We start from the raw sequence: 26,010 nt of genomic DNA on the forward strand, positions 1-26,010 counted from the left end.
TGTTGTATTCTTATGATTGAAATAGCCAACTAGGATGCCACCATGGAATTTATCCGCGTTTTAACAGCCTTGTCAACAGTTTTTTTTTAATGGAAGGAACAATATGAACAAAATGGTACAAAAAAAGTTTAGGGACCCAATTAAATATTTTGCATTGGAGATTATTGATGTCTTTTGCATACCATAGTCTTTTTAGTCCTAATACATTATTTATTCATAAAAAATTTTGTTTGTTAGATAATTTGAGTTTAACCTCTTTAATTTCAGAGCCGAGTTTACTATGATCATGCTGTGCTAACTATGAAAATACTCTACTTTAGTTTAATTTCATCTCACCATTGACTTGGTTAATGACATGTGCCTTATTGATATTTTCCGTGAAGCTTTAATTTGTTACGATTTTTCTCAATAAATTGTATTCCCTGTAATTTTGTCACTTTGTGGAGACGAGTTTTTGCCTCTTTATTTAACACTATTACGGCGAAGCTTGATGTGAGTTTTCTTCTATAAAAAAATCTTGCCAATTCTTTATTTGTTTATCCTATCAAGTTAGCTTAGGAAAAGAAAAAAAAAATAGAAGAAAATGTGGACATGCATCTCTACAAGCCAAAAGGAAAAAAACAATAAAAGGTTGGCTGATTGTTTGAAAGGAGACAATGATCTAAAAAAATCGGGAAGGGAAAAGGAAAATGAAGAAAATTAGGCAAAGTACTTGTGAAATGAGGAGAGTACCGAGTGTCAAAATACATAGGTCTCTCCCTTAAAGCACCAAATTACTTTTCAGATTATTAGATGAGATAGATGACATTATCCCATAGGATTATATTATTTTTAACGTTAAATTAGTAAACGTCTCCGTCGATAGGCAAGTGAATCATAGAAAAAGAGCTTTCGTGCTTTTCTGCTATTTATGACGATCCCAATTCAAACTTAAAATGGAACTTGAAAAGCTAGACATTAATCAAACTCACTTGCTAGACCATATATATTGCACAATAAAAGAGAGACAATAATAATACAACCAACTTTGAGAGAGAATGTTACATTAGATTTAGCTATATTATATCCATAGAGAGAAGGTGCACACTCTCACGCAACCTTTGACTTACACCTCAAGATTTTGATAGATCAATAGACCTTTTCGATGGAGCCGCGGTGCCGAAAGTAATGATGATGCTGCCAATTGTTTCAATTCCTTCTGTTCCTTAGGTTTGATTGACTGAGTAAACCGCACACGTAATTCGCATCCGTCGTCACTAGACTCGCCTAACATTGGGCATCCATGAACAGAGGGATGACATGCATTTGATACATCAGGCAAATATTGCAGTGATTCACAGTTAAAGAGGTGCAGCGTCCGCAACTTATATAGTTTTGATAGACTAGGTAACCTTTTTATGGAGCTGCATTTCCTAATTAATAATTCCTTCAACGATTGCAATTCTTCTATATCTTGAATCTCGATTAGCTGTGAGCAACTCCTCACTGTTAGCTCTTCGAGCTTTCCTAAGTTTGATAGACCTGATAGCCTCACCAGAGATTCAGATTCAGCCACACTCAAACAATGGAGATTCTCTAACTGATCAAACTCGATCTCTTTCAACCAACATCTAAAGAGTGTTAACCTGGACAAATGTTTCAAATATCTCAAGTTGGAAAAGAATGGCTGTTTTATCGGTGACTGGACATCTCTTAATTCCAGAAGAGAGAGACTAGAAGGAAGCCTTTTGAGAGATCGAGGATCATCACAATATATGCTAAGTGCCCAAAGCTGAGGGGGCCATGTGATATTCCAATCCTCCAGCTTTGCTGACTTCCCTATCCCCTTGGATAAAGTTTGTCCAGGGGAGCCAAGCGCAGTCCCCGCTCCGAAACAGAGAACTTTTAGGCTTGTAGGAAGTTGCGGCAACCTTTCAAGCTTATGACAATCTCCAAAACGAAGTTCTTGAAGACGAGCCAGCTGATTAATGGTGGTTGGCACCCTGCTTACCTTGCTACCTGATACGTCTAGCACCTCCAAAGAGGATAATCGTCCAATCTCGCTTGGGATTTCCCCATCCAGATTTTTACAATTGCGGGATTCCAACACTTTAAGATTCTCCAACATCCCTATGGCCTTCGGTAACTCTTTTATCTTACTCCCAGCCATTAATAAGCATTCAAGCCTTATAAGATATCCAATAGAAGGAGGCAGTTCTGTAATCTTTGTACGCTGCAAGTTTAAGGCAAGCAATGATTTTAGTCCTCCAATGGTGCTTGGTAGCTCCCTTATTTGAGTGAATCCTAGATTCATTTCCTCCAACCTTTTGAGTTCTCCAATAGAATCAGGTAATTCTTTGATTCTTGTGTAGAGCAAATTCAAAAGGAGCAATGATCTCAATTTCCCAATGGATTCTGGAAGCTTTCTAAGTCGATGACAACCCCTTAAAGACAAGCATGTCAAGCACGCCATCTCTCCAATAGATGGATGAAGCTCCCGCATACACTGCCCCTCTAGCTTTAGACTTGACAGGTATTTTAGATCACATATTGCAGGAGGCACTGTGAACAAGTCAAAATGGAAGCCTGTTGACAGCCTTGGTAGCTGAACTTGGGCTGCAATTATTTCCAAGTGCTTTAGTCTCTCTAGCTTACTGATAGAGCTACCAATTTGTACTGACTTTGGACAATGTCCATCAAGAACTAGTATCTTCAAATTCAAGCATGTTGAGAAGTCAGGAGTTCTTGAGAGATGACATCTCATGAGATGTATTACTTTCAAGTCATGATTCACCTAGGAAACAAATTAGAATTAGAAAAGTATGCAAGGCGAATTGCAACAAAGGTACATGTATTACAAAACCATACCAAGAATGAGCCCCATCCATTCCAATTCTCTGGAATGTTGCTGTCCAAAAGCTTAAGCACTGTTAAGTTCCATATATATAGATTGACCGCCTGCAACTTTGAAGGGCAACGGTGCCAAGAGAGCCATCTTAGACTCGAGAGAAGATTTTTGAAGTCTGCAACCAAGTTTCCCCCCTCTAATTCCAAGAACCTTAAGCTAGGGAGCCTTGAAAACTCATCACTTGTAAAGTCGTGCTCTTTGGAAAGTCTGATTAGTTTGAGGGCTATGATGTTCTCTGTTCCCTGGCAACATGAAAAGGCATATGCCCAACTTTCTATGGTGAAAAAAAAGATAGATTGCATTCCACCAAACCATCATGATTGATTCTACTTTCAAATTGTAAATTTAAGCTATTATCATCTTTTGCTAGATGTAAATCGTGATTTTACCTTCATTTCACTCAAATTAAATAAATTTAGTTTTGTGCAATACGCAAGACACAAAGAAGAACACATCCAGGCATATACTCTAGACTTCAAGCTGATGTTCTCTTGGTTGAGAAAATAATATTTATGAATAAAATTTACCTTTCTAGTCTGCACTACATCCAACGCAACCTTAGGACACCATAGTCTGCTACGGTTCTTAGGAAATTTGGGGTCTTCCAGTCGAACAATTTCTCTTCCAAGATCTCTGAGGAGATCATGCATCAACAATCTATCATTGACAATCTTTATCAAAGACATACGGGTAAGAACAATGACATCGCTTCTTGGGAAAAAATCCAATGCTTTCCACATATAATGTAGATGAGTTCTTTCTTCACCAATAAAGTAACATGCAATATCAAGAAAAATTTCTCTTTGTGCATCCTCAAGCATTTCAAAACTAATCTTTAATTTGTCAAGGACATCTTGCTTGGGAACTAAATTTAATTTCTTTAATGTGTCTATCCAAAATCGTTCACTTTTGCAATAAAGAGAGGAACCGATAACCTCGAGAGCCAAAGGAAGTCCACTAGCTTTGCAAATGATATCGCAAGAAATATCAGCATAATCATGTGGAGGTGAATCCATTCTGAAAGCATGCCTACAAAAAAGATGTTGAGCATGGCAACGGTGCAATTCTCTCATTTGATATACTTTAAACTCTTCGGAATGCAATGGGACACTATTTTCTTGGTTCTCCTCTTCGATTGGCAAAAAGTTTGTGTCCCTCGTCGTAATAATAATTCTGCTCCCTTGACCAAACCAATCACGCTTTTCTGCAAGTTTTGCAAATTGGTCCCATGTATTCAGGTCATCAAGGACAATGAGGACTTTCTTGTCACGGAATCTCCTTTTAATTTGGTTAATCCCTACATCAGAATCAGAAATCTCCACTAGTTTGAAGTTAAGAATTTCTGACAATAATTGCCTTTGCAATTGAACAATGTTGCCGCCTTTTGAAGCTTCTCGGACATTAGAAAGAAAGCTACATCCATGAAACCGACTAGAAATTTGGTTAAAGACAACTTTTGCAAGGGTTGTTTTACCGATGCCTCCCATACCATGGATTACTAGATAACGTACATCAGGAAAACCTTCATCTAACAAGTGCATGACGTCTTCAACACAATCCTGAATTCCAACTACATGATCGGGCAAATTTTTGTCTCTTTTATTCAGCTTGATCCAAACTTCAGCCACGATTGATCTAATGAGTTCACCTTGGCTGTCAAATTTGACACAGAGTCTAGTAAAAAGTACTGCAGATAGAATATTAACCTATCAAGTTCAGGAATATCATAATTAAACACAGCCACCCACGGAGGAAGGGGGGGCCAAGCGGGGGCGACTGCCCCGCTTCCGAAAAGTTTTGTATATATACTCTGCAGATATATAGGAAAAAAATTCCGAGAAAATATTGATTTCTATTATATGAAAAGAAATCTCATACAGAGTTTCAAGCTCTAATTCTTTTTTATCTAAAAAAAAATCAAAATCCATATAAATTTACTTAAAATGAATTGCTTTTGTATATTATATTCAATGGTCAAAGCTGTAAATCGTTAATATAAGAATGACATCTTATATCATATAAAGATACTCCCACATTCGTAACTTTAATAATCGAAATCTTAGGATTTTCTCTCTCCAAACACATGCATAGCATTGGTTTATTCGTTTTTTATTGTACACATGTAGTGCGTGCTCTCTGTTTTCTGGTTTTGCATGGATTAAAATAGAGATAGCTAGAACAATTGTTACCTATATTAGACTACATAAAATTGATTTAGAATTGAAGCAAAGATATTTTTATTGTAGCCAAAAGATGCAAATCTAATAAGGAATTTAAATTGGATTTGTCATGTCTTAGTAGAGAATTGATCTAGTTTTGAAACAAATTGAGTGATTATCTAATTGAGTGAATGTGTAGTAGGTGTGAATTGAGCCATAAATAAGTCAATGGAAGAGAGGGCAATAGCCAGTTCAAACTTTTGATGCAAGGATGAGAGTATTTTTATCATGTATATTATATATATCAAGTATCTAGATCAAAAAGAAAGAAAGAAAAGCTAAAACCTTACCCTTTATATTTGAGATCCCATCCTTTGATTTGAGCGACCTCCCTCATAGCCTCCTTCCATCGCTGCACTTCATCGTAGCCAAACTTCTCCTCATGCCTCTGCAAAGCGTCTTGGTATAATCTAGTTTTGAGCTTGACATCTTCAGGATCCACATCAAAGAAAATCGGCAAGATCATTGCTTTGCCAACTCTGTTTCTTGAGCAATCCATCATGTATGCAAGCTCACGAAGGCACCATGCACTCGATGCATAATTTCTAGAAAAGATGGGCATACAGATTGCGGAGCTCTTGATTGTGAGCTCCAGTTTGTCATTGATTTCTTCGCCTTTTCTAATCTCTTCATTGTCTCTGAAAACGCGAATCCCAGCTCCGTCCATAGAGTGATAGAGGCAATCGGCAAAATTCAGACGAGTGTCAGGCCCTCTAAAATTTAAGAACACCTCGAATTCAGCCCCTAGAGACGACTGGATGTTGTCTCTAACAGCCATCGGCAGAGTAGTTCCAATCAATGACTCCTTGCTCTCCATATTCAGAAGCTGAAGTATACTGATAGAGGAGAGAGGTATAAGAGTTGTATCTAAAAGATGTGATTTTGGAGGATTTATGGACGAGCGGGAGTGGTGGGAAATCTCATTAGTGATTCGGCCATTTCGTGGGAAAAGAATAGGGAACTTGGAAATGGTGGGGACATTCCCTATTTTTTACGGTGAAGCGACGGTACTTCCGTTCATATTAAGGTTCACATTAAGGTTTTCTTACGATTGGTCATTATTGCTTTAGCCTATAAGTATTGGTCCTATAAACTAGGGAGTATTATCCTCATTATTACATACGTGGGACTTATTCTTAACGGGATAAGGATATCACAAGTGTCATAACTCTCATACGATACTCGCTTAAATGCTATAATTTTTTTCCGATCACTTAAGTATAATAACTTAAAAATATATATTCACTTTAGTGCCATGACTTTTTATTATTTACTTAAATGCCAAAAGAATTTTTAAACTTTCACCCAAGTCTTGAAAATCTTATGTGACATAGCACTTGTGTTGAACGTTATTAAAAAGTTATAGTATTCAAGTGATCAATTGATTAAAAAGTCATATGATATTTAGCTGATTGGAAAAAAAATTAAGAGATATTAAGTGAACCTTTTGAGCAACTATCATATCGGCATGGATCAAGACGTATTGCTGCTCTTACAAAATGTACTATGTGTCGTAATGCTAAAACACGCCAGAGACGAAACTGAAAATCCAACTTCAAACCAAGTACCAATGGGAAAGTTGGTGATGGCAGTGCCGTCGCTTCAACTTATTTTATATATATATAAAAGGAAAATTCTCTTTTCTTTTCTTTGAACAACAAAGGGAAATTCTCTTTAGAAGACAAGAAAGTGCTCAAAAGCAATGTGATCATGCTTTCTTTTGCTTTGGAAAATTTACCGACTTTCCGCCCCCATACTTTTCCCAACTTTCCACTTAGTGGGAGACAAAAAGTGGCACTGCAACACTCGACGACAATAAAAAATGTTTATTTATTTAGATTAATATAATTAATTAATCACTCTGTCAATGCCTTTTCAACGAATCAATAGAGACTGATGGTGTATAGGAGGAGACGTAGGGCTGAACGTAGTCCGCGTTGGAAGATATGCTCGAGATATTGGAGATTTGACGTGATTATAGTTGATAGATTCGAGGTTGTAATTGATAGGCTAAATCAATCTAGGATTAGATTTGATACACCTATATTAGAAAAAATATAGTGTTTCACTTTTATTGATCATTTTCTATAGGGTTAATACCTTGAAAAACCCAAAACCGGTACACTTGTGACAAATTTACCCAAAACTATTTTTTTGACCATGAAAAATCCCAAATTGGTATACTTGTGACAAATTTACCCCGACTGATTATAAAAAAAAAAACCCTAAACTGGTACATTTATGACAAATTTACCCAAAACTAATTTATTCGACTGCAAAAAACCCCCCAAATAGTAAATTTGTGACAAATATACCCTATGCTAAATTGAATTGATACCACAAAAAAATTACAAAAATTGTAAACTGTGACGAACGGAGCGTAAAATCCTAAATTAGTATACCGGTCAATTGTCACGTGTCATTTAACTTAATAATTTGAGAATAAAATTTAACGAAAACTAACAGAGGGTAAATTTGTCAAAAGTATACCAGTTTGGAGTAAATTTGTCAAAAGTATACCAGTTTAGGGTTTTTTGTGGTCAAAAAAATAGTTTGGGGTAAATTTGTTACAAGTGTACCAGTTTTGGGTTTTTTAAGGTATTAACCATTTTCTATTTTAAATAGTGATCCTCTTGTATAATCAAGAATAAAATCAATGAAGTACAAAGTACACAATTTTCCTCCACGATATTTATCTTCTTCTTGTCGCTTCCATTCCAATTTGTGATATGGTATCACAGCTAATGTTCTTGGCCGAGCTTTCGCACTTTTTCTTGATTGTCCTCTGAATAGTATTGCACCTTCGTTGTTGTAGGAACACTAACTTGCAAAACAAGATTAACACTCCAATGTAGGAATAAGTATCTAAATATCCTTAAAAAGAAACCCAAAAAACCCAATTTTTCTTTACCAACACCATGCCTAGAGAGCATTTGTCAACTTCTGAAGAGCAAACTCCAAAGGAGTCAATTGTGCAGCAAGATGTACTAGTCCAAGAACCTACCTTGGATCCACCTGCTGAGATTGTGAATCAAGAAGAAGGAATCCAGGCCTAGCCTAACTAGGGACAGCCGATCACAAGCCAACCCACTTCAGGCAACCCATTGCAGGCTAGCTCGTTGTGGGCCAATCCATTCGGTGGCTACCTGTTTAGATGGCACCTGACCCATGGTTCTATGCGCCCATACGAACAAGCCCATGGCCAATAAATCAAAGCTGCGAAGAATAGGCTCAACCTCGGCTCAACCTTGTGGATCCAGTGGAGGTCCACTGACCATGTTCAAGGCAAGCTTAGCCATCGGGCCAAATTTCTTTCATGAACGTCATACTCCCAAACTAAGTACTTCGGGTCAGGGATTGAATCCCTACCTAGTTCCCCATCTTGGGTTTCTATGGTACTAGATCGTTGCCACCAACGATCGCCTAGAGACCGACAATCCACTTTACATGTCAACGACTGAAGGATTGGAGTTGCGACTCATCAACCCAAAAATTGTTCGATCCGGCCAACTATTCAACCTAGTTGCAGTAGTTTCGATGAGTGTTGTCACCAAGGACAAAGACTATTTATTGATGAAACGATACCAATTCCGTTTGATGAGCGTCTAGCGCGACTATGGACAAAATACAACCAACTTGTCCAAACATGGATAAGAAATTGCATCAACCCCAAAGGTGTGGCTAGACTACTCCCGACAGAGGACTCGTGAAAGATGTGGGAGAATATCAAATATATGTATGGAAAACTAGATCGGGTTAAGATACTAACCCAACAACTTTCAGATCTGAAACAGGGCAATAAGACTATAGCCATGGTCTACAACAAGCTCTCAACCTTATGGAATAAGTTAGAAGCAATTGAGAGAAACTATCATTTCGGTCTCAAATCTTAACCGTGCAAACTATGCCAACGCTTTGTTGGATTTATCAGCTCACCATTTAGGAGGAGAGCCAACGCCCTGCCACTTCTAATTACCCCAAGGTCGAAGATGGGGTCATATTCGCAGCTCACCGAACACCTCATAGAGAGAGGCCGTGACTAGGGGTGAGCGTAGTTCTCGGGTAGAACCGGGAACCGGAGAACCGAACCGGAGGTTCCGGTTCAGTTCCCGATTCTTAAGAGACCGGTTCCGGTTCCCGGTTCCCCTTTTCTGGGAACCGGCGATTCCGGTTCCTATAGGAATAGGAACCGAAAGAACTGGAACCGGTTAGGTTAAGCCCTAAATTAATTTACCCTAGTCTCGGTTCTCGCTTTCACTTCACACTTCCTCTCTGTCTCTGCCCGACGTTGCTCACTGTGCTCAGTGCTTGCCCTCGATGAGTTCCTCAACGAATCTCCACACGGAGTCGGGCCTCAAGTCCCTCGACGAGTTCCTCTCTGGCAAGACCTACATCTCCGAGTAAAGCTCGTCTACGAGAAGCCGGCGAAGAAGACAACTGCATCCCCATCTTCATTGGCTCGGAGGACCTCACCGAAACCATGTATCATCCCACTAGAGGCAGCATTCGCGGCGGCAGAGACCGTAAGCTCTCTCTCTCTCTCTCTCTCTCTCTCTCTCTGCATCGTTCTTTTTTAGCTCTTGAGCATTTGTGTTATATTCTCTTTGCTCGATTCGAAAGCGTAGGGCTTTGAAGCTTGGGCTGACTTTCGCCTCCTCGACAACGAGATTCGCATCCTCAAGGTCTATCCCTCTCTCTGGACGTTGATGGCTTCGGTTGGATTTGCCAGGGCTCGTGGCGAGGGTTTACTTGTCCTTGGGGGCTTTTGTGCTTCAGCTCGTGCGCGAGGGTTTCTTTTGAATCTTAATTTGAGGTTCGTGCATCGATGGGGGTTTTGATGGGATTTCGTTTGTTTTTCTGTTTTGTGATGGCAGGAGGAGCTGCAGAGGACGAATCTGGAGTTGGAGTCGTATAAGGAGAATATAAAGGAGTATCAAGAGAAGATTAAGCTCAACAAGCAACTCCCTTACTTAGTTGGCAGTATTCTACTCTTTAATGTTTAATGTATGCTTCGCTTTGGGTAGGATGCAAGGATATTGATGATGCCCCGCACTTTGTACAGCCCTTTCCAATGGAAATTTTGAAGTTGGAGTTCGTATCCTTAGAGTTGGGCTTCCCGGGGCTTCATATTTAGATTTAACATGGTTGTGACTTCAAATTAATCCTGCCATAATGGTTTTTATAGAGTCATTTGCATAGGAAAGTTCATGGCATGTATTCGGGTAAACAGAAGTTGAAGTTAATGTCATGTCGAATACTTAAATTAATGGATACGGAACCTCATCCGGTTGGTTCATTTCTTCCCAATCCTTCGTGGATTTTTATTTTCTTTAATCTTGACTAGCTGCTTATGAAACTTCTACTTATCATGTGGGTATATGTTATGATAATAACTTCTCCGGTACACCTTGTTTGTTATCAAGCATATTCAAGGAGTATTTATCAATTTTGTCCTTCACTTTGTAGTAAGTGCCACCATCTTCTGAGGTGGTCCTGCCTTGACAAGGATGCCTTTCTTTTTACCGAGTCCTTTAGCATTACCTTCTTGCCGTGGCATTGTCTGGCAGAAATATTTTGTTGATTCTAGTGAGCGAGGCTTTCTTGGGCCAAGTTACTTCTAGCTGCTTTTGTCCTTCCTAATTTCCTCTTTTGGTCCTTCCTTGAGCCGGGTAGAGATAATTCCTGTGCCTTTTGTTTCTGCACATATTTTCCCCTCAAATTTTTGAATTTGATGATTCTTTGTCTCTAAAATTGCTGACAAACTCTCAGTAACTTGATTTACAAGCTTTATCTAGGCTATCAATTTTTCGAGCATGGTTCGATTTGACTCCATGTTGATGGGGTCCAAGTCAATTTTGTTCCGCACCAAGGTACCCTGGCATTCACATACTAAGGAGTAAAGAGTTCAAGGGCCCACAATTTCAACAATTTGAATTTTTGGTTTTTGAAGATTTAGCCAGGAATATTTCTTTAATGTTAGTCACCTAGATATTGCTGATGTGACAAACTTTTTGCTCCCTTCCACACCACTCGATGATGAGGCTGCGCAAAGGGGCACTTCTGTTTACCTTGTTGAGCGTCGCATTGACAAGCTTCCAAAGCTTTGACATAAGGTAATATGACATTTAGAGCTGTAAAATTGTCTCTTTGACATCAGAGAAAAGACCGATTGTGGTTAATCCATGGTCCTGCCTATATCAAACTTAACATGTGAATTTATGTTGCAAATATATGTTCACTTCGGGCAGATGTGGAGAGACTGGTTTTTTCTGTTATCTGGGTATGTTTCTTGTTCTATCTTCGTCATTCGTTGTGCTCTTTTTGGTAAAGAGGATTGCATGTTCATTAGCTGCCATCACCAGACTACACCAAATGATAGCTCATGTGTTGACTAATCATGAATTGTCAGCCTTATGTATACAAATATATTGATTGATCTTCCCATGAAAGGAGAACAATCTTGTTTACTGCCCATTTTCAGGAAATGACACCTGCGAAGAGATAATATCCACAAGATATACAAAAAGCATTATTAAATCATGTGCAGCCGTGTCTTATATTGAAGCTCGACAAGGATGGATGATGTGTAATCATATAAATGTTGAGAAGGCTATTCCTCTGTTCATATGAGCTCTTTTCTGGTGTATAACCTCTCACACATTGTACTAAACTTGTTCTGATTAATCAACACGCTATTTCCACATGACTTATCCTCTGTTCAATAAATTTTCATGTTAGTAATTCGGCAGTTCCTATTCTTGTTGATGAGTCTTTCATGAGTCTTCCATTTTTTTTAAACTAAAAATGAAAAAAAAAAAAAAAAAGAACCGTTGGAACTGTTGGAACCTGGAACCGACCCCGAAACCTGTGACGGGGGTAGGTTCCGGAGTTCCTGGTTCCAGTTCCAAGCGGAACCTATAAGGAATCGGGAACCGCTCACCCCTAGCTGTGACTAAAGGGCAAAGAAAGAGGCGAGGGGGCAACCAGGATTTCTGGAGAAGACCCTAAAAACTTCAAGAGAGGGATGAACGGTCCGGATGTCATCGTGTGATCCAATGGCTCATGGGCGTGCCCTATCCACTAATTAGATTCAACGGCTCACAAGGGCTCTTCTTAGCAGGATCAGACGGCTCAGGAGGCTTTTTCCCATCATTTGGATCCGACGGCTCATATGAAGCCACAATGGCTCCCATTTTTAAACCATCCAACAAGTCATCTTTCCCATGTCATCAAAGCACATTAGGAAGAATTTTAAAGGGAAATGTAAATTATATTGTGATTATTACAAAATGTCAACATCATACAATTGATAATTGTTAGAAATTGCATGATAAACCGAAATAAAAATGGAAAGAAGAAGAAGAAGAAGAAGGATTTTTCAATAATTTTTCAAGTCACAAGTCAACATGTTGACAAATTTAATCAAGCAATTAGTGATCAATATCAAATACTTTTGGTGGCCTTGATGAAATTGGATGCTTCTGATAAAGCCGAGAGTTTTATAGGTCCTTCATATTGCTTGAAGAATTCAATTTCCAAGGACGCATGGATAATTGATTCGAGTGCTAATGACTACATTGTTTGCGAAAAAAGTTTATTTTCAAAAAAAAAAAGATTAACATTTCCTATCTCAGTTCAACTTCCAAATAGAAATGTCACATACGTCACAATACAAGCACAATGAATCTTAGCCCCTCATCACACTCCGGAACATACTTTACGTTCTAGATTTTCATTTCAATCTTATATCAATTTCTAGAGTTTGTGAGAAAAATCTTGTCTTGTTCTATTCAATTTTGATAATTATTTTTTTTAGATTCTTTCAATTGACAAACTGATTGGCTTGTGTAGTAGTATCTCACAAAAGCTATATTTTTGGATTAGTTTTCCTAGTGATTCCAAATTATCCTGTATTGAATTGAATAATCAATCATTGTGTGATATTGCTATCAATGATAAAAATTTCATTAATCATCAAAGATTGGATCACGCTGCTTTTTGCCTTATTTGCCCTTTGGCAAAGCAAGCTGTGCACCTTTTCCAAATAGCTATTCTCGTGCAAAAAGTCTTTTTTCCCTCAATTCATGTTGATGTTTAGGGACCTTATCACACAACACATCATGATGGTTCTGAATTTTTCCTTATAATCGTGGATGATTTCTCCTGTGCCACATGAGTATTTCTCACGCAATCACAAAGTCAAGTTCTTTTCATATGAAAACATTCTCTTCTCTAACAATGGGAGGGAAAAAGAAGGGATAAACAGAGTTGTCCAGCGAGTCAATCTAACATCTGCTGCAAATGGAAAAGACAACCCGTATAGGACCAGTAAGGAAATTTGCGTCATAGAGGAGAAAAACAACAAAGGAAGTTTACCCCGGTAATGGCAATTCCTGTCCATGCCCTCGCCAAAGGGAGTAGGTACCATGGGGCTTTTGAAATCCAAACCCCATTGCATAGGAAGTAACCGTTATCAAAACTGAAGTCCATGCATTCACATCATCAATCACAAAACCTCTGATCGAAATTTTTAGGCAATAATTGTTAGAATCTTTGTTAAAAAAGATGTGTCGACACCTAGATTTTGCCTATTTTTTTAATGACCTGATCATATAGTCCTAAGTAAAGTGAAGTGAAATGAAGTGAAGTAAAGTAAATAATTTTCATTAAAATGCATGACATATAAATATTAGGAACATTTGCATTACTATTATTAATTATTAAATTTTTCAAAAAAATTATTATTATCAAATTTAATTAGTATTATTAAGAAAAGGCAAACGAAAAAGTGAGACCTGCCTTCTCTCTGGTTTTTTTTTTGGGGGTTCTTCAGCTAGAAATCGGCAGAGAGATCCAACTGGAAGAGAGTGAGATTGAGCAGGAGAGAGAGGTGACTGTGTTCTCGAGTTCTTCGAGGGAGGCTGGAGACGGGGAGAGCAACGGAGAGAGTGAGAACAGAGATAGAGAGTGAGAGAGAGCGAGAAGCAGAGAGGGAACAGCGAGGCCGCGAGTGAAGGGCCTCCTCTGATAGCCACCGTGTCTAGATCTCCGCTGCCGACTCTCGCCGAACGCGTGCCTCTCCCCACGGTAGGTCTCGGTGTGTTTCTTTTTGATTCGTTTGGAGTTGTGTCGATTGCCCGAGGATCTAGGGTCGGAGGTGTGTCAGAGGATCGGGCATGGTCCGATATGTCAGGCTCCCCCTCCATTGGCTGCCGCCGAGCTGGGTAGGGTCTCTGCCTCGACCGCCCCTGCTTTTCTCTTTACTGCGAGTCCTCTGTTTTGCCCTGTTCTGGGCGACGTTGGGCTGGCGCTCGCGGCCATTCGGCTCGTGCGAACTCCGGCCATCGTGACCTTGCAGTTTGTTTCCATAATCCTCGTCCGTCGTGCGTCGAGATTTCCGCTGCACGTTCGAGTCCCGGTTGAGCGGAAACCCCCCACGTTTCAGTAGTGCACTCTACCCGTTCGACAAAATGCCTGAACAAAGTCCGTCCGATATAGTCTCAGATTCCGACTTGTTTTAAGGGGCATTCGAATTTGCTCTGTTCAGTGAAAAATTGTTCCTGATTATTGAGGGTGCATTCAGTCAAAACTTTCGTTTCCATCGAGTCGGAATCTCTTAAAATTTTCAGTTGCCTTTGCTTGTTGCTTTGACATTGTCCTTGTAAATATTCTTGGAGTTGTGATCGTAATGTTTGGAGACGTTGGTGGCTCAAGGTACAGGCTAATGGCGGCGTTTCCGTGAGTAAAGATCTTGTGGTGGTGACCGGTAATGATGGCCGAGTGTGTGGTGCCCAACGGCGGTGGAGGTCCGGGGAATGAAGGTGTGTAGCCGACTGTGAAAGGTGGTGTTCTGGTCTGGAATTTTGGGTTCTGAGCGTGCTGGAAGAAGGCAAGTCGTGGGATTGAAAAATCGGTGAGGGAATATAGTGGACTTTGGGCTTGAAGTGTTAGTTTGGGTGAATTTGGGCTTCGTTTTTACTCCAAGAGTAGTGTTTTTGGTGGGCTTATTTAGGCATAATGCACTTTAGGCTCACTTCGGCTTAGCGAACCTTGGGCTGGAGTAGTCATTAAAGCAAAGAGGGCTTTAGCATGGGCTTGGTGTAGCTTTAGTGGAAGAGTGGGCTTTCTTGGGAGTTTTTCCGAATTGGGCTTAGAAAGGGTAGAATCGGAGTGGGCTTCAGGTTAAGATTACTTGCGCCCTTTAGCCTAAACCGTGAGTCAAGTTCATCCCATATTTTCGGATTATTAATTAAAAAAATTAAAAAATTCAGAAAATTCAAAAAATTTTGAAAAAAATTCAAAATTAAATTTAAACCAACTTTATTAGATTTTTCATGTTAGTTTTAGCTTAGAATTAGCTTAGTATAAAAAGCAAAAAAAAAAAAAAGAAGTGAAAATCCATGATAAAAATGTACTTAAAATTAAACAAGATCTTAGGGCTTCACGATTTGATTATTTTTAGAGACAAATGATAGGTTGTTGTTTGCGCATTTCCATTTCGATTATTATATAATCGTACACTTTCAATGTGTTGACTATGGCCTGCCTTCAGCTTAATTAGAGATGACATGCACTCTATTTAGTAATGTTAGATTCTTGCAATTTTTTGTATGCTTTCCTTAGTTGCTGATTGTTACTTTAATAATTGCACACATGCATGATTACCTCATATATTAATTTATATATTTAAAATCAATTCAAACTACCTCAAAAAAATCTTTCTAAAATGAACAAGATTAAGTACCGAAAATGCACTAATTAATTAATTACTGTAATCAAATCTCTAACCCTAGATTCTATGGCTACGTAGGAAGTGTGGAACACTTTCATGCCTCACTTAATTTCTAGCTAATCCTAATAGACTAGTGGTAACTCCTTAGAAAATTCTCATAATGTCAATTTGAACATCTAACGTCACGCAAGGTTTACGCTTATGAGAGCCCACGTCTAAATCATAGGTCGAAGATCCGCCTTTTAGGTAATACCCATAAACCTATTTTCCTCTATTTCAAGGACTAGGTCGTAACACGGTGCAAAAAGCTCTTTCAGCTACACTAGAAAGTTCTTGTGACCATCTAGCCTTAGACATGACTGAATTGCAAATGATATCATTATCTTGTAGTAAAAAGCTTATGTAACAGTATTAAAGAAAACAATCATTTACATGAGTATTGCCAAACGATAGGAGGATAATATGCAAACTAGGAACATTATTGGATATTTTAATATTATTAAAATTATATCTCGAATTTGAGTCGTTCACGAAATTTGATCCGATTGGATAAATGTCCAAAATTCAGCACGAGATATGCACCAATTACTTCTCGTCCAAGTTTGACTATGTCACTAGGAACTGTACCTGGACAAAGAAAGCATCGTGATACGACATCCTGATTTTTCAAATCTGATTTCATCGACGCATCTATAATGCTATTCTCTGAGCCGATCACTTATGAGATAACTAGACTATCTGGGAAAGTCATTAAGGGATTTTAATGCAAAAGACTTGAGAATTTGATTAGGAATCGACTGCTCGACCGTGCTAATTTGCAAGGGTCATTACGACACAATTAAAAATCGATCAGAGATCAGAGATAGGTCGATTCGATTGAGATGAGTGATCAAAATGTGGGTGATTCCACCTAATTGCAAAATTCTCATCGATCGGCATTAAATTGATTTTCTATCGTTTTGGGTACCCTGTGTTCATATTTGAAACCTAGAGATTTTCATGACAATTGAGAGTCGCCAATGTGTCGAAGATGTACATTGTGACTCGAGATAAATCGATCATGGGTCAATTGTACTAAAAATTCCTAAAAGCTACCCGATAGACTAAGTCACGCTAAAAGCGTGACAGATTGAATTTAACCGCGAATTTGAACCCGATTTCAGAAATTGAAATTTTTGCGGTGTCACAAGCTATTTGAGGAACGTCGACTCATCCTCCGAAGAATTTTCAGAGATTCTGGGATTTTTGCGGAAAATTGATACGGACGTTGTGGAAAATTTGCGGAAATTCGTACAGGCCAAATTAAAGAAATTTGGACTTCCAAGCCGAGCCTTTGAATGTCAGAGAATTACATAAAATTATATGGGATTTTTCTTCATCAAAATTGGACGTCGAATTTGGAAAATTGAAGTTTAATTCGAGCTAAATTCAGAACTTAGGATGAGGGGTGCATTATTTGCATCAAAATGGATTTATTTTGGATTTATACTTGTTGGAAAGTATTATTGGACAAGTGGATAAGTATGAAGACAATTGGGGGGACAAGCATATATGAAAATTGGACCTTTCTCTTAATTTTTCTACCCTTATCCCCTGCCGATCTCCCTCTTTTCTATAAACGACATCATCTCTCTCTCGCTCGATTCACTCGCGCTAGCATCTCAGCGAACTCCTCCCCAACGTGACTCTTCTTCGTGCATCTCTCCACGCAGCGTTGAAGCTGCTGCTGTCCGTTGCTCCACCGACGAAGGCTTCCTCGAATTCCACCAAACATCCATCTTCCACCGAAATCAACCCAGCCCCTGCCGTGTCTTCGTGCGCCGCTCGTCCACAACCCAGCCCTCCTCGGTCAATAGCCTCCACCGAGTTGAAGCCCACGAAGATCGAAGCCGGCGAAGCCCACGTTTCTCAAGTCTTTGTTTCGTCCGCAACGCCCCGCCTTACGTCCGAGTCTCCTCCAACAAAGCAACGCGCCTGCACCATCTTTGGTCGGCCATCTCCACGGTTCTTCATCTCCTGCGTATCTTCATTCCAGTGGACCTTCAGCACGTGGGCTTCTCCAGCTGCTGTGAATTCCAGCAAAGTCAGCCCACGGTTGGGCCCTCATTCAGCCCACGTGATAGCAGCTCTTTTGGGCCGTGTCTTTAGCCCAGCAAAGAAGTCAGGCCAGCCATGTGAATGTAATCTTCAGCCCTTGAAGCCCAGCCACAGTAGGCCCAATTCGGCAGCCCAGTACCGCAGCCAGCCCACCTTCAGTTAGATTTGAAGTCCAACCCAAGTTAAAAGCACATCTCAGATTTGGGCTGAGATTTGTTGGCCGATTTCAGGCTTGGTCCAAGCCCGTGGGTGTCATCGCGAGCCCAAGTTTGGCTGCCGTCACGCTGTTGTCGTGATGAACCGGTTTCCGCAATAAACCGGTGAGTTTATACTCTAAACTCTGCTTAGTAGGTTAATGACGTTTAAGGGGTGTTTAGATTTATTTTATTATGAATTAGGTGGTTAGTTAGATTAAATTAGAAATGTAATTATTTAATTGAGCATGTTAGGTGGTTAGCATGGTTTAGCTAAGGTCTAAATATATTGTACTGTTTATCTAGAAGGGTTCGGGAATTTTCCGGGTCCATATTGGTAATTAATTTAATGACTTTGGCCTAGGTTAGTATTTTTAGAAATTGAATTGATCTATTCTATTAATTTTCGAAATTAATTAATTATTAATTATTTTTTCGGAAATTAGGCCGGGATTGCCGGTGACCGGAATTTCATGCGATTGCAATGGTGCGGTTAAATTTTGCAATTGAGTGTTAAATTATGCAAATTGAGTGTTGATTGGATTTTTGGTATTCAATTCCAAAAATTGTGAATTTTCCATATTTATTCAGAAAATCCTGGGTGTCGGGTTTTGACACCGAAAATAGTTTTTAGTACTATACAAAATAGTGGGATTTCAAAAAGGAAGAATATCAATTTTTCTAAGTCAAGTTGACCTTGTACCTACACACGAGTAATTTCATGTGAATTTCTAATACGAAGAAAAAGGCCAGGCTCACCATTTTAATTGAAGCATTTGAGTGCAATGCACGGTGCCCTGAGCCATATTTGAGTGATCGTGCGTTGGTTAAGAGAAATCGTCCCGGACTATTGAGCTGGACGTTATCCCTATTCGGGACTCTGGACCCTATGCTCTTTTGGGAAAGCCGTCTGATAAAGAGACATGCTATGCTCAATGGGGTGAGACAATGCCTAGCAATGCCAGGAGACTGCCGAAGAGAGAGTAGGCCGTGCTATATGCCGAGATCAAATCTAGGAACGCATGATTAACTGAGTATGGTGTTCCAGTTGTTGGAGCTTACTTGTTGCTCATGTTTTCATGCTGTCTAAGTTATAAATTGTACTGACTTGCAGGGTGGATTTGAGACGAGGTAAGTCTCATTGATTGTGTGATTGTGTAATTATGACACTTCTGGGCGTATTTCCCTCATAATTGGGGTTTAGAGCTTAGACTCGCTGAGATTATATCTCACCTCATTGTGGGACAACATTTTCAAGGTCGCTGAGTGGAGGACCTGGAGCTAAGAGGAGGTGATCGGAAGCGTAGGTCAATTAGGACCGCTTCTTTTTGGAAGGCCAGTCTTTTGTAGTCTTTTAACCATAGACTCTTGTACATGACTTAGTGTAAATATAAAAGCATTTTTTTTTTTTTGTGAATTCGTATCCTATTTTTCTATCCCGAGATGATTATTGTTAGGGGATTTATAATCCGCTTCCGCATGTGCAATAAAACAAAAAGGGTTAGCGACTAGTCCTGGGAAGTCGCAAAATTTTATCGACCAAAGAGGGATGGGCACGCGCTCGGGGTTCGAGACGTGACATGTGAGGCCCAGGAGTAATTAGAAATGATTAAAAAAAAAGAGAGGAAAGGAACATAAATGCCCAAGGCTTGCTTTTTAGCCTAGAGTAGCCACATAGAAGAGGAAAAAGAAGTGTGGGTTTCCCTCAGTAAATGAAGCCGCCTGAGGACTCCACGAAAGCAACCCACGTAGGTTCTTCGGTCATGGGATTCCTCAAAGAAGAGGTGAGCACCAATTTATGGTCAATATAGGAGGGAAATTGAGTCGGTCCTTGGCCCTAGGATCTTTGAAACCTATACTGTACAAGTTGATCTTAGGTACTAAGGCTTTAAGGTTGATTGGAGTTGGACCAACTCTATTATTTTTTATTTCAAGTACTATGTATATAACCTAAAGTGCCTAGCCCCTCCTCTGCTTTTGCCCCTTACATCTCCCTCTTTTGAATCTCACCTCGCTCCCTCCCTCAATCTCGTATTCTTCTTGACCTCTTAGCGGCTTGATCTCTTTGTCTCTCTTCCTTTAGCAACGACTCTCCCTACTTGTTTATACTTCGCCGTGTCGATCATCAGCAATGGAGACTCTAGAATCTCAACAATTTAGACTGACCTTCGTTCATAGTCAACATTTGCATCTCAAAGGCAAGTACCTTGACACTTAATTTTGTGAGAAATAGAGACCAAGAATCTTAACTTTAATGGCTACATTTATTTTGCATCTCCGTCAACAATCACAATAATAGTTTCTTTTTTTTGTTAATATTTGATAATTCAACATAAATACCATTAACTTTAACGAACTTCTTACCATTTGAAAAAAAAAATAATAACAAAACAGAGCTTGTGATTAGGGTCTCCATCAAAATTTGTAATATCATAACCTCCCTTCTCATGCTCGAAACAAAGATGACAAATATGCGGATCTAACAGTGTGGCATTATGGGTTCTTAATTCAACTCTCACAGATGATATAAGTAGTGAGATTTCTTATCAATTTCACTAACAAGAATTTCAATTTAAAACTATTGTTAAGTATTAATTATGTTTGTTGTTTGCTTTGTTTTAGGGTTAATAATTTGAAGTTACACTTTAAATAATGAATAAGATATGAAGTTGTACAATTCATGATTTATATTACGTATTTTGAACCTTTTTTATTGTCTAATTTTATTTCACATGTTCGTCTTCTATGATTTGTTATTTTTGGCAATTCGAGATTTGTGTTGTTACCTTATCTTAAATATTTGTTTGATTTGTACCAATGTTTGCAATTTGGTTGTTCAATATTGCATTGTTAATGGATATATATTTTCAAAGAGTACATTTGTCTTTTCAAAGAAATACAAAAATGAAAATAAAAAATCAATAGGTCCCCAATTGACTTAGGAACTGGACCAAACCCATAAGTTAGTCTAGTCCTCAGTCCTAGGCTCAATGAGACCCCTGATCCAAAAAATTGGAGACTAACACTATGCAAGTTGATTCATAGATTAGATGTTGGACCAGTCTAATCTCAATTATGCTCACCCCCACAAACAGGTTCAATCCCTTGCACATTGCTTCAGCTAGAGGTGATGTTGAGACAGCGAGGGAGATTCTGAAGGCAGGTCGGCCTTTACACCTATAACTCTTGACGGGAAGGGACAGAAGAATCCCTTTACATCCTGCCGCCACAAATGGGGAGGTTGGTGTCTCAAAAGAATTGCTTTCAACTTTGGGAACGACTACTTGGGAGGAGATGGCGCTTCAACCTTTTCTTTTTTCAATTTTGTTTTGGTGTTGTTGATCGCCTTCGAAAGGGACGGTGGGAAAGAAAATAATTGAAGAAGATGAACGAAGAAGTTGAAGATGATGAGGAAAATGAAGAATCGTCCATGTTGGACTTCATATTTTTGAAAAATGCCATCTCGAACATTAAAATTTAATATAAAAAAAGCCACATAAAAAAAAAAAATCACCGGAATATATTGCCGAAGTTACATAACTAATTGTTTTTCCATCCTTTGTGAAACTCAAGTGATTGCTTGAAAGGTTTTGGAACTAAATAACTATCTTACAAAAGTTATGACACTTCATGAGACATTTTCTTTTTCTTTGAGTTACCAACTCTTACATAGAATAATTAGCGACCCCTTCCATTGACAATAAATTTAGTTGAGTAGAGAACCAATCTAGTGGAATTCCTTGTCCAATTCTAACATTTGATTTTAGGTCAATTTTTGGTCTATAAAAATTGTGTGATATCACGTTAGCTTGATTTGACATTTGAGTTGTGACATTCCAAATTTTAAATCATGTCTTCTACTGAATAAATCGGACATTTCATTGACGTGTCTATAGGGCTGTTCTCAGAACTGATCACTCTTGAGATAACTAGATTATCAGGGAAAGTCATTAAGAATTTTAAGGCAAATAGACTTGAGAATTCAACCAGGAATCGGCTTCTCGACCGTGTTCATCTTTAAAGGTCATTATGGCACAAATATAAATCGATTCGAGATCATAGATAGGTCAGTTTGACTGAGATGTGTGGCTAATCGTTGGTGAAACCACTAAATTGGAAAATTTTCATCGGCCAACACTAGACTGATTTTTTTATTGTTTTGGTACCCTGTGTCCATATTTGCATCTTTGATATCTTTACGACAACCGAGAGTCGCCAATGTGTCGAGTGGGTTCATTGTGGCTCGAAGAAAATTGATCACGAGTCATTTGCACAAAAATTGTAAAAGTTACCCAATAACCTAGGTTACGCTAAAAACGCGTCGAATGGAAATTAACCGTGAATTCAAGTCCAATTTTAGAAATTGAAAATCTTTTCATGTCACGATCTATTTTAGGAACGTCGACTCATCCTCCGAAGATTTTCGGAGATTCCGAGATTTTACGGAAAGTTGATTCGGACGTTGCGGAAAAATAGCGGAAATTCATATAGGCCAAATTAAATTAAGTTTGGACTTCCAAGCTGAGTCTTTGAGTGTCGGGATTTACAGAAAAATTGTTCGGGATTTTTCATCGAAATTGGACCTCAATTTGGGAAATTGAGTGAAGAAATTAATCCTAAAATTGGGAAATTCGAAATTAGGCAAGAGCAGCAAAATTTTGGTATCAAATTGGATCAATTGTGGTATTGTTGAGCTAGAAAGTAAATGGGGGGGGGGACATTGGGATATTTGTGCAAGCAAAAGGAGGGACCAAGCCTTCAATTAGATGGATAACATGCTTGACCTTGGCCCCTCCTCCTTGGCTTTCTTTGCACGTCTCATAGCCGACCTCCCCCTTTCACGCTTTTGGCATTTCATTTTCCTTTTATCCATCCTACGAGCAAGCCTCTCCATTTGAAGTTCGCTACTTCTCTTCCATGCCGTGCGGCAACGTTCTAGTCAACATCCAGCATTTCTCCCCTCCAAGGTTGACCGAGACAGCCCCAGCGAGATTATTTGCTCCACTCCCCGTGTCCTTCCCTTGCTTGATCAACAACCGAAGCTGCCCATCTTCGACCGACCGAGCTGCCACGTCCACCTTCACCATTCAACCAGCAAAATTCAACGCTGTCTTCACCACCGAAATTCTTCAGCAACCGAACTCTGCATCACCGCCAGCACGTGCGCACGCCTGCCAAGCCCACGCCCCCGCACGAAGCTCTCGTTTGACCGAAGCCCAGCCGCTTGCTGCCACTCGTCCGCTTCTCCATCAGCTCGCCTCTCCAAGGTCAACAAAACCACGTCTCCTTCCACCGAGCGAAGCCCCACGCGTCCACCGAGCCCTCTCTGCCCCGAAGACCCTCAGCTCGACGCCAGCAAACGGCCAGCTCGCCCGCTCCTCCCACGCGTGGTCTTCTCCAGCGAAGTTGGTCTTCAATTCTCGAGGCCCAACAGCAGCCTTTGCTGCTTCTTGTTCGGCCCAACGGCCCGAGCAAAGTCAGCCCAGCAAATATCTTTCGGGCCCAACAAAGCCAGTCAGCAGCCCACTGATTATCCTTGGTTCAGCCCATTTGAAGCCCAAGTCCACAAGTGCAGTCCATCTTCAGTTTTCGGCCCAGCCCTTTGAAGCCCGCGGCCGGCCCAGCCCAAGAAGCAGGCCCAAGCCCAAGTCTAAGCCCATAATTTCTGTGGGCTTGCGAGACTTGTAGGCCCGGCCCGAGTGTCCGCCGACGCCACCGAAAATTTGGATTTCGGCCGCCGTCGCGGTGTTCCGGCCTTTGCTTTGCACAAGTGAGTTTTACTCACTGATGCTCTCTTAATTTGATAATTATGCTTAAGGGTTAGTTAGATTTAATTAAGTGCAATTAGGTGGTTAGATTAAAGTAGATTAATGATTATTAGATAATTGTGATGCATGTTAGACAATTGAATTGTGCAATTAGCAAGTACAAACGTACTATTATTTATTGAATGCATCTCGGGATTTTTCCCGACCCGTCTCGGGCTTCAATTAGGCATTACGGGCCTAAATTGGATTTTTAGTATTTAATTATTAATTTTCGAAATTAATTTAATTATTTATTTATTTTTCGAAAATAAGGTTGGGATAGCCGACAACCAAAATTTTATGATGATTGTCGTGGTGCAGTCCCTTTATTTAATTGAGTTCTACGTTGTACTGAATTAATTTAATTGTGGATTTTTAGGGACTATTCCTAAATTGTGTTGATTTTAGTAATTGATTGATGAATAATCGGGTATCAGTTGTTAGTGCCAAAATCGTGGTGGTAGGATACCGATCATAGTGGGAAATGGTGGAAATAAGAGTGATTATGTGTGTGGTGGTTGCCGGCTCGATGACTAAGTACGTCATTTAGGAGAATGGGCATTTGGTGTATAGTGGATCAATGGTAGGTTATACATCACCTCGGAGAAGGCACATGGGCTCGGTGAATTGGTCTATTACCTAGGAGAATGCACGTGGGCTCGGTGATTAAGTATGACATCTTGAAAGAAACATGTGGGCTTGGTAATTTGATGCATTACCTCGGAGAATGCACGTGGTATCAATGAGTACATTTGGCATCTTGAAGAGACACGTGGGCTCGGTAACTTGATGCATTGCCTTGGAGAATGCACGTGGGCTCGCTAATTCATTATGTCATCTTAAAGGGCACGTGGGCTCGGTGACTTGATACATCACCTTGGCGAACTAGTGCCTTAAAGAATGCATGTGGGCCCAATGTTTAAGTATATCATTTTGGCGAATAGGTCGCCTTGGAAAATGTACGTGGGCTCAGAGACTGGGTATGTCATCCTGGAGAACGCACGTAGGCTCAACGCCTAGATGTTCCATCGTGGAGTGGGGAATATATAGTATTGATTGTAATGACATGTAATTGACTAGGTCGATTGATCGAGATATCGAACTATGATGTGATTGCTTGGGTGCCTATTGAACTGTGCTAATATGCTTGTGGAATCTAAAGCCAAGGTAAGTCCTCTGACCTGTGCGTGCATAGGCAGCTCGGTTAGCGTATTTGTTTACTAATCAAGTCTTAGGGGGTAGAACTCGTTGAAACGTAGTCTCAATGGTTATTGTATAACAATTTCAGGACTCTGATGAGGAGCTTGAGGAGGAGAACCCTGATGTGAAACCTGATGAGGAGAAAGATTTTGAAGAAGGAGATGATCCAGAAGAGGATCCTGAGTACGATCTGGAGGGAAACTGAGATCCCATCCTGTTTGCAAACCCTAGGCTGAGAACTAATGTGTGATAATTCAGCCTTTAGCAAATATTATTGTATTATATACTATGTGGTTTGCTTTGTTTAAAAGTATGGTTATATGTTTTTAGATGTGAAAATTATGGTCTGCTTTTCTATCCCATTATTTTATTGTCTAGAGATTTATAACTGCTTCCGCATGTGCTATTAAAATTAAAGGGTCGGCAATACATAGTCTTGGGATATTGCATTATAAAATCGACCAAATAGAAGGATGTGTGCGTGCCCGAGGATCGGGGTAACATGAGTCATCTGCTTTTGCTGGCTTGTTATTTTTTTTTCTGTCAAAGGACCGGGACTTAGCTCACACTATATTTGTGTGTATGGTGCTCTCCAAGGTCCAGCGGGATTGAGCGGTGGTTGGTAAAGGACCTCTTCTTTGACCCCTTATTCCTTGAACAAAATCTGATGCCTGAATCAGCTAGAAAGGGCCTAAAAAAAAAAAAAACTCCAGGGTTTCTCTCTCATACATGTTCAGAGACCATTTTCATAAGACAAAAGCTTATGCCTGAATCAGCTAGAAAGGGCCAAAAAAAAAACTCCAGGGCTTCTCTCGATCACATGTTCAGAGACCAATTTCATAAGACAAAAGCTGATGCCTGAATCAGCTAGAAA

At 39.7% G+C, this 26,010-nt stretch overlaps 2 protein-coding genes across 2 annotated transcripts; both read right to left on the reverse strand.

Annotated features, from left to right (window-relative positions):
- Positions 1-1,105: 1,105 nt before the first annotated feature.
- LOC104439844 (disease resistance protein RPV1) lies at positions 1,106-4,676 on the reverse strand. Its single transcript, XM_018871121.2, has 3 exons — positions 3,415-4,676; positions 2,848-3,129; positions 1,106-2,773 (listed from the first exon to the last, which is right to left on the reverse strand). Exons 1-3 carry the CDS (start codon positions 4,426-4,428, stop codon positions 1,106-1,108), a joined length of 2,964 nt encoding a protein of 987 aa, XP_018726666.2. The 5' UTR covers positions 4,429-4,676.
- A 716-nt stretch (positions 4,677-5,392) lies between these two features.
- Positions 5,393-5,923, reverse strand: LOC120291937 (TMV resistance protein N-like). Its single transcript, XM_039309751.1, has one exon. The coding sequence runs from the start codon at positions 5,921-5,923 to the stop codon at positions 5,393-5,395; it is 531 nt and encodes a 176-aa protein (XP_039165685.1).
- Positions 5,924-26,010: the final 20,087 nt, after the last annotated feature.

The sequence above is a fragment of the Eucalyptus grandis genome, chromosome 3 (genome assembly GCF_016545825.1).
Source record: "Eucalyptus grandis isolate ANBG69807.140 chromosome 3, ASM1654582v1, whole genome shotgun sequence".
In the NCBI taxonomy this organism is placed as follows: Eukaryota; Viridiplantae; Streptophyta; class Magnoliopsida; order Myrtales; family Myrtaceae; genus Eucalyptus; species Eucalyptus grandis.

Coding starts and splice junctions, on each gene's coding strand:
- LOC104439844 (XM_018871121.2), bottom strand. CDS start 4,428: ATGCACTTGTTAGATGAAGGTTTTCCTGATGTACGTTATCTAGTAATC. Junction 3,130..3,414: donor ATGTAGTGCAGACTAGAAAG/GTAAATTTTATT, acceptor TCATGTTGCCAG/GGAACAGAGAACATCATAGC. Junction 2,774..2,847: donor ATGGATGGGGCTCATTCTTG/GTATGGTTTTGT, acceptor TTTGTTTCCTAG/GTGAATCATGACTTGAAAGT.
- LOC120291937 (XM_039309751.1), bottom strand. CDS start 5,923: ATGGAGAGCAAGGAGTCATTGATTGGAACTACTCTGCCGATGGCTGTT.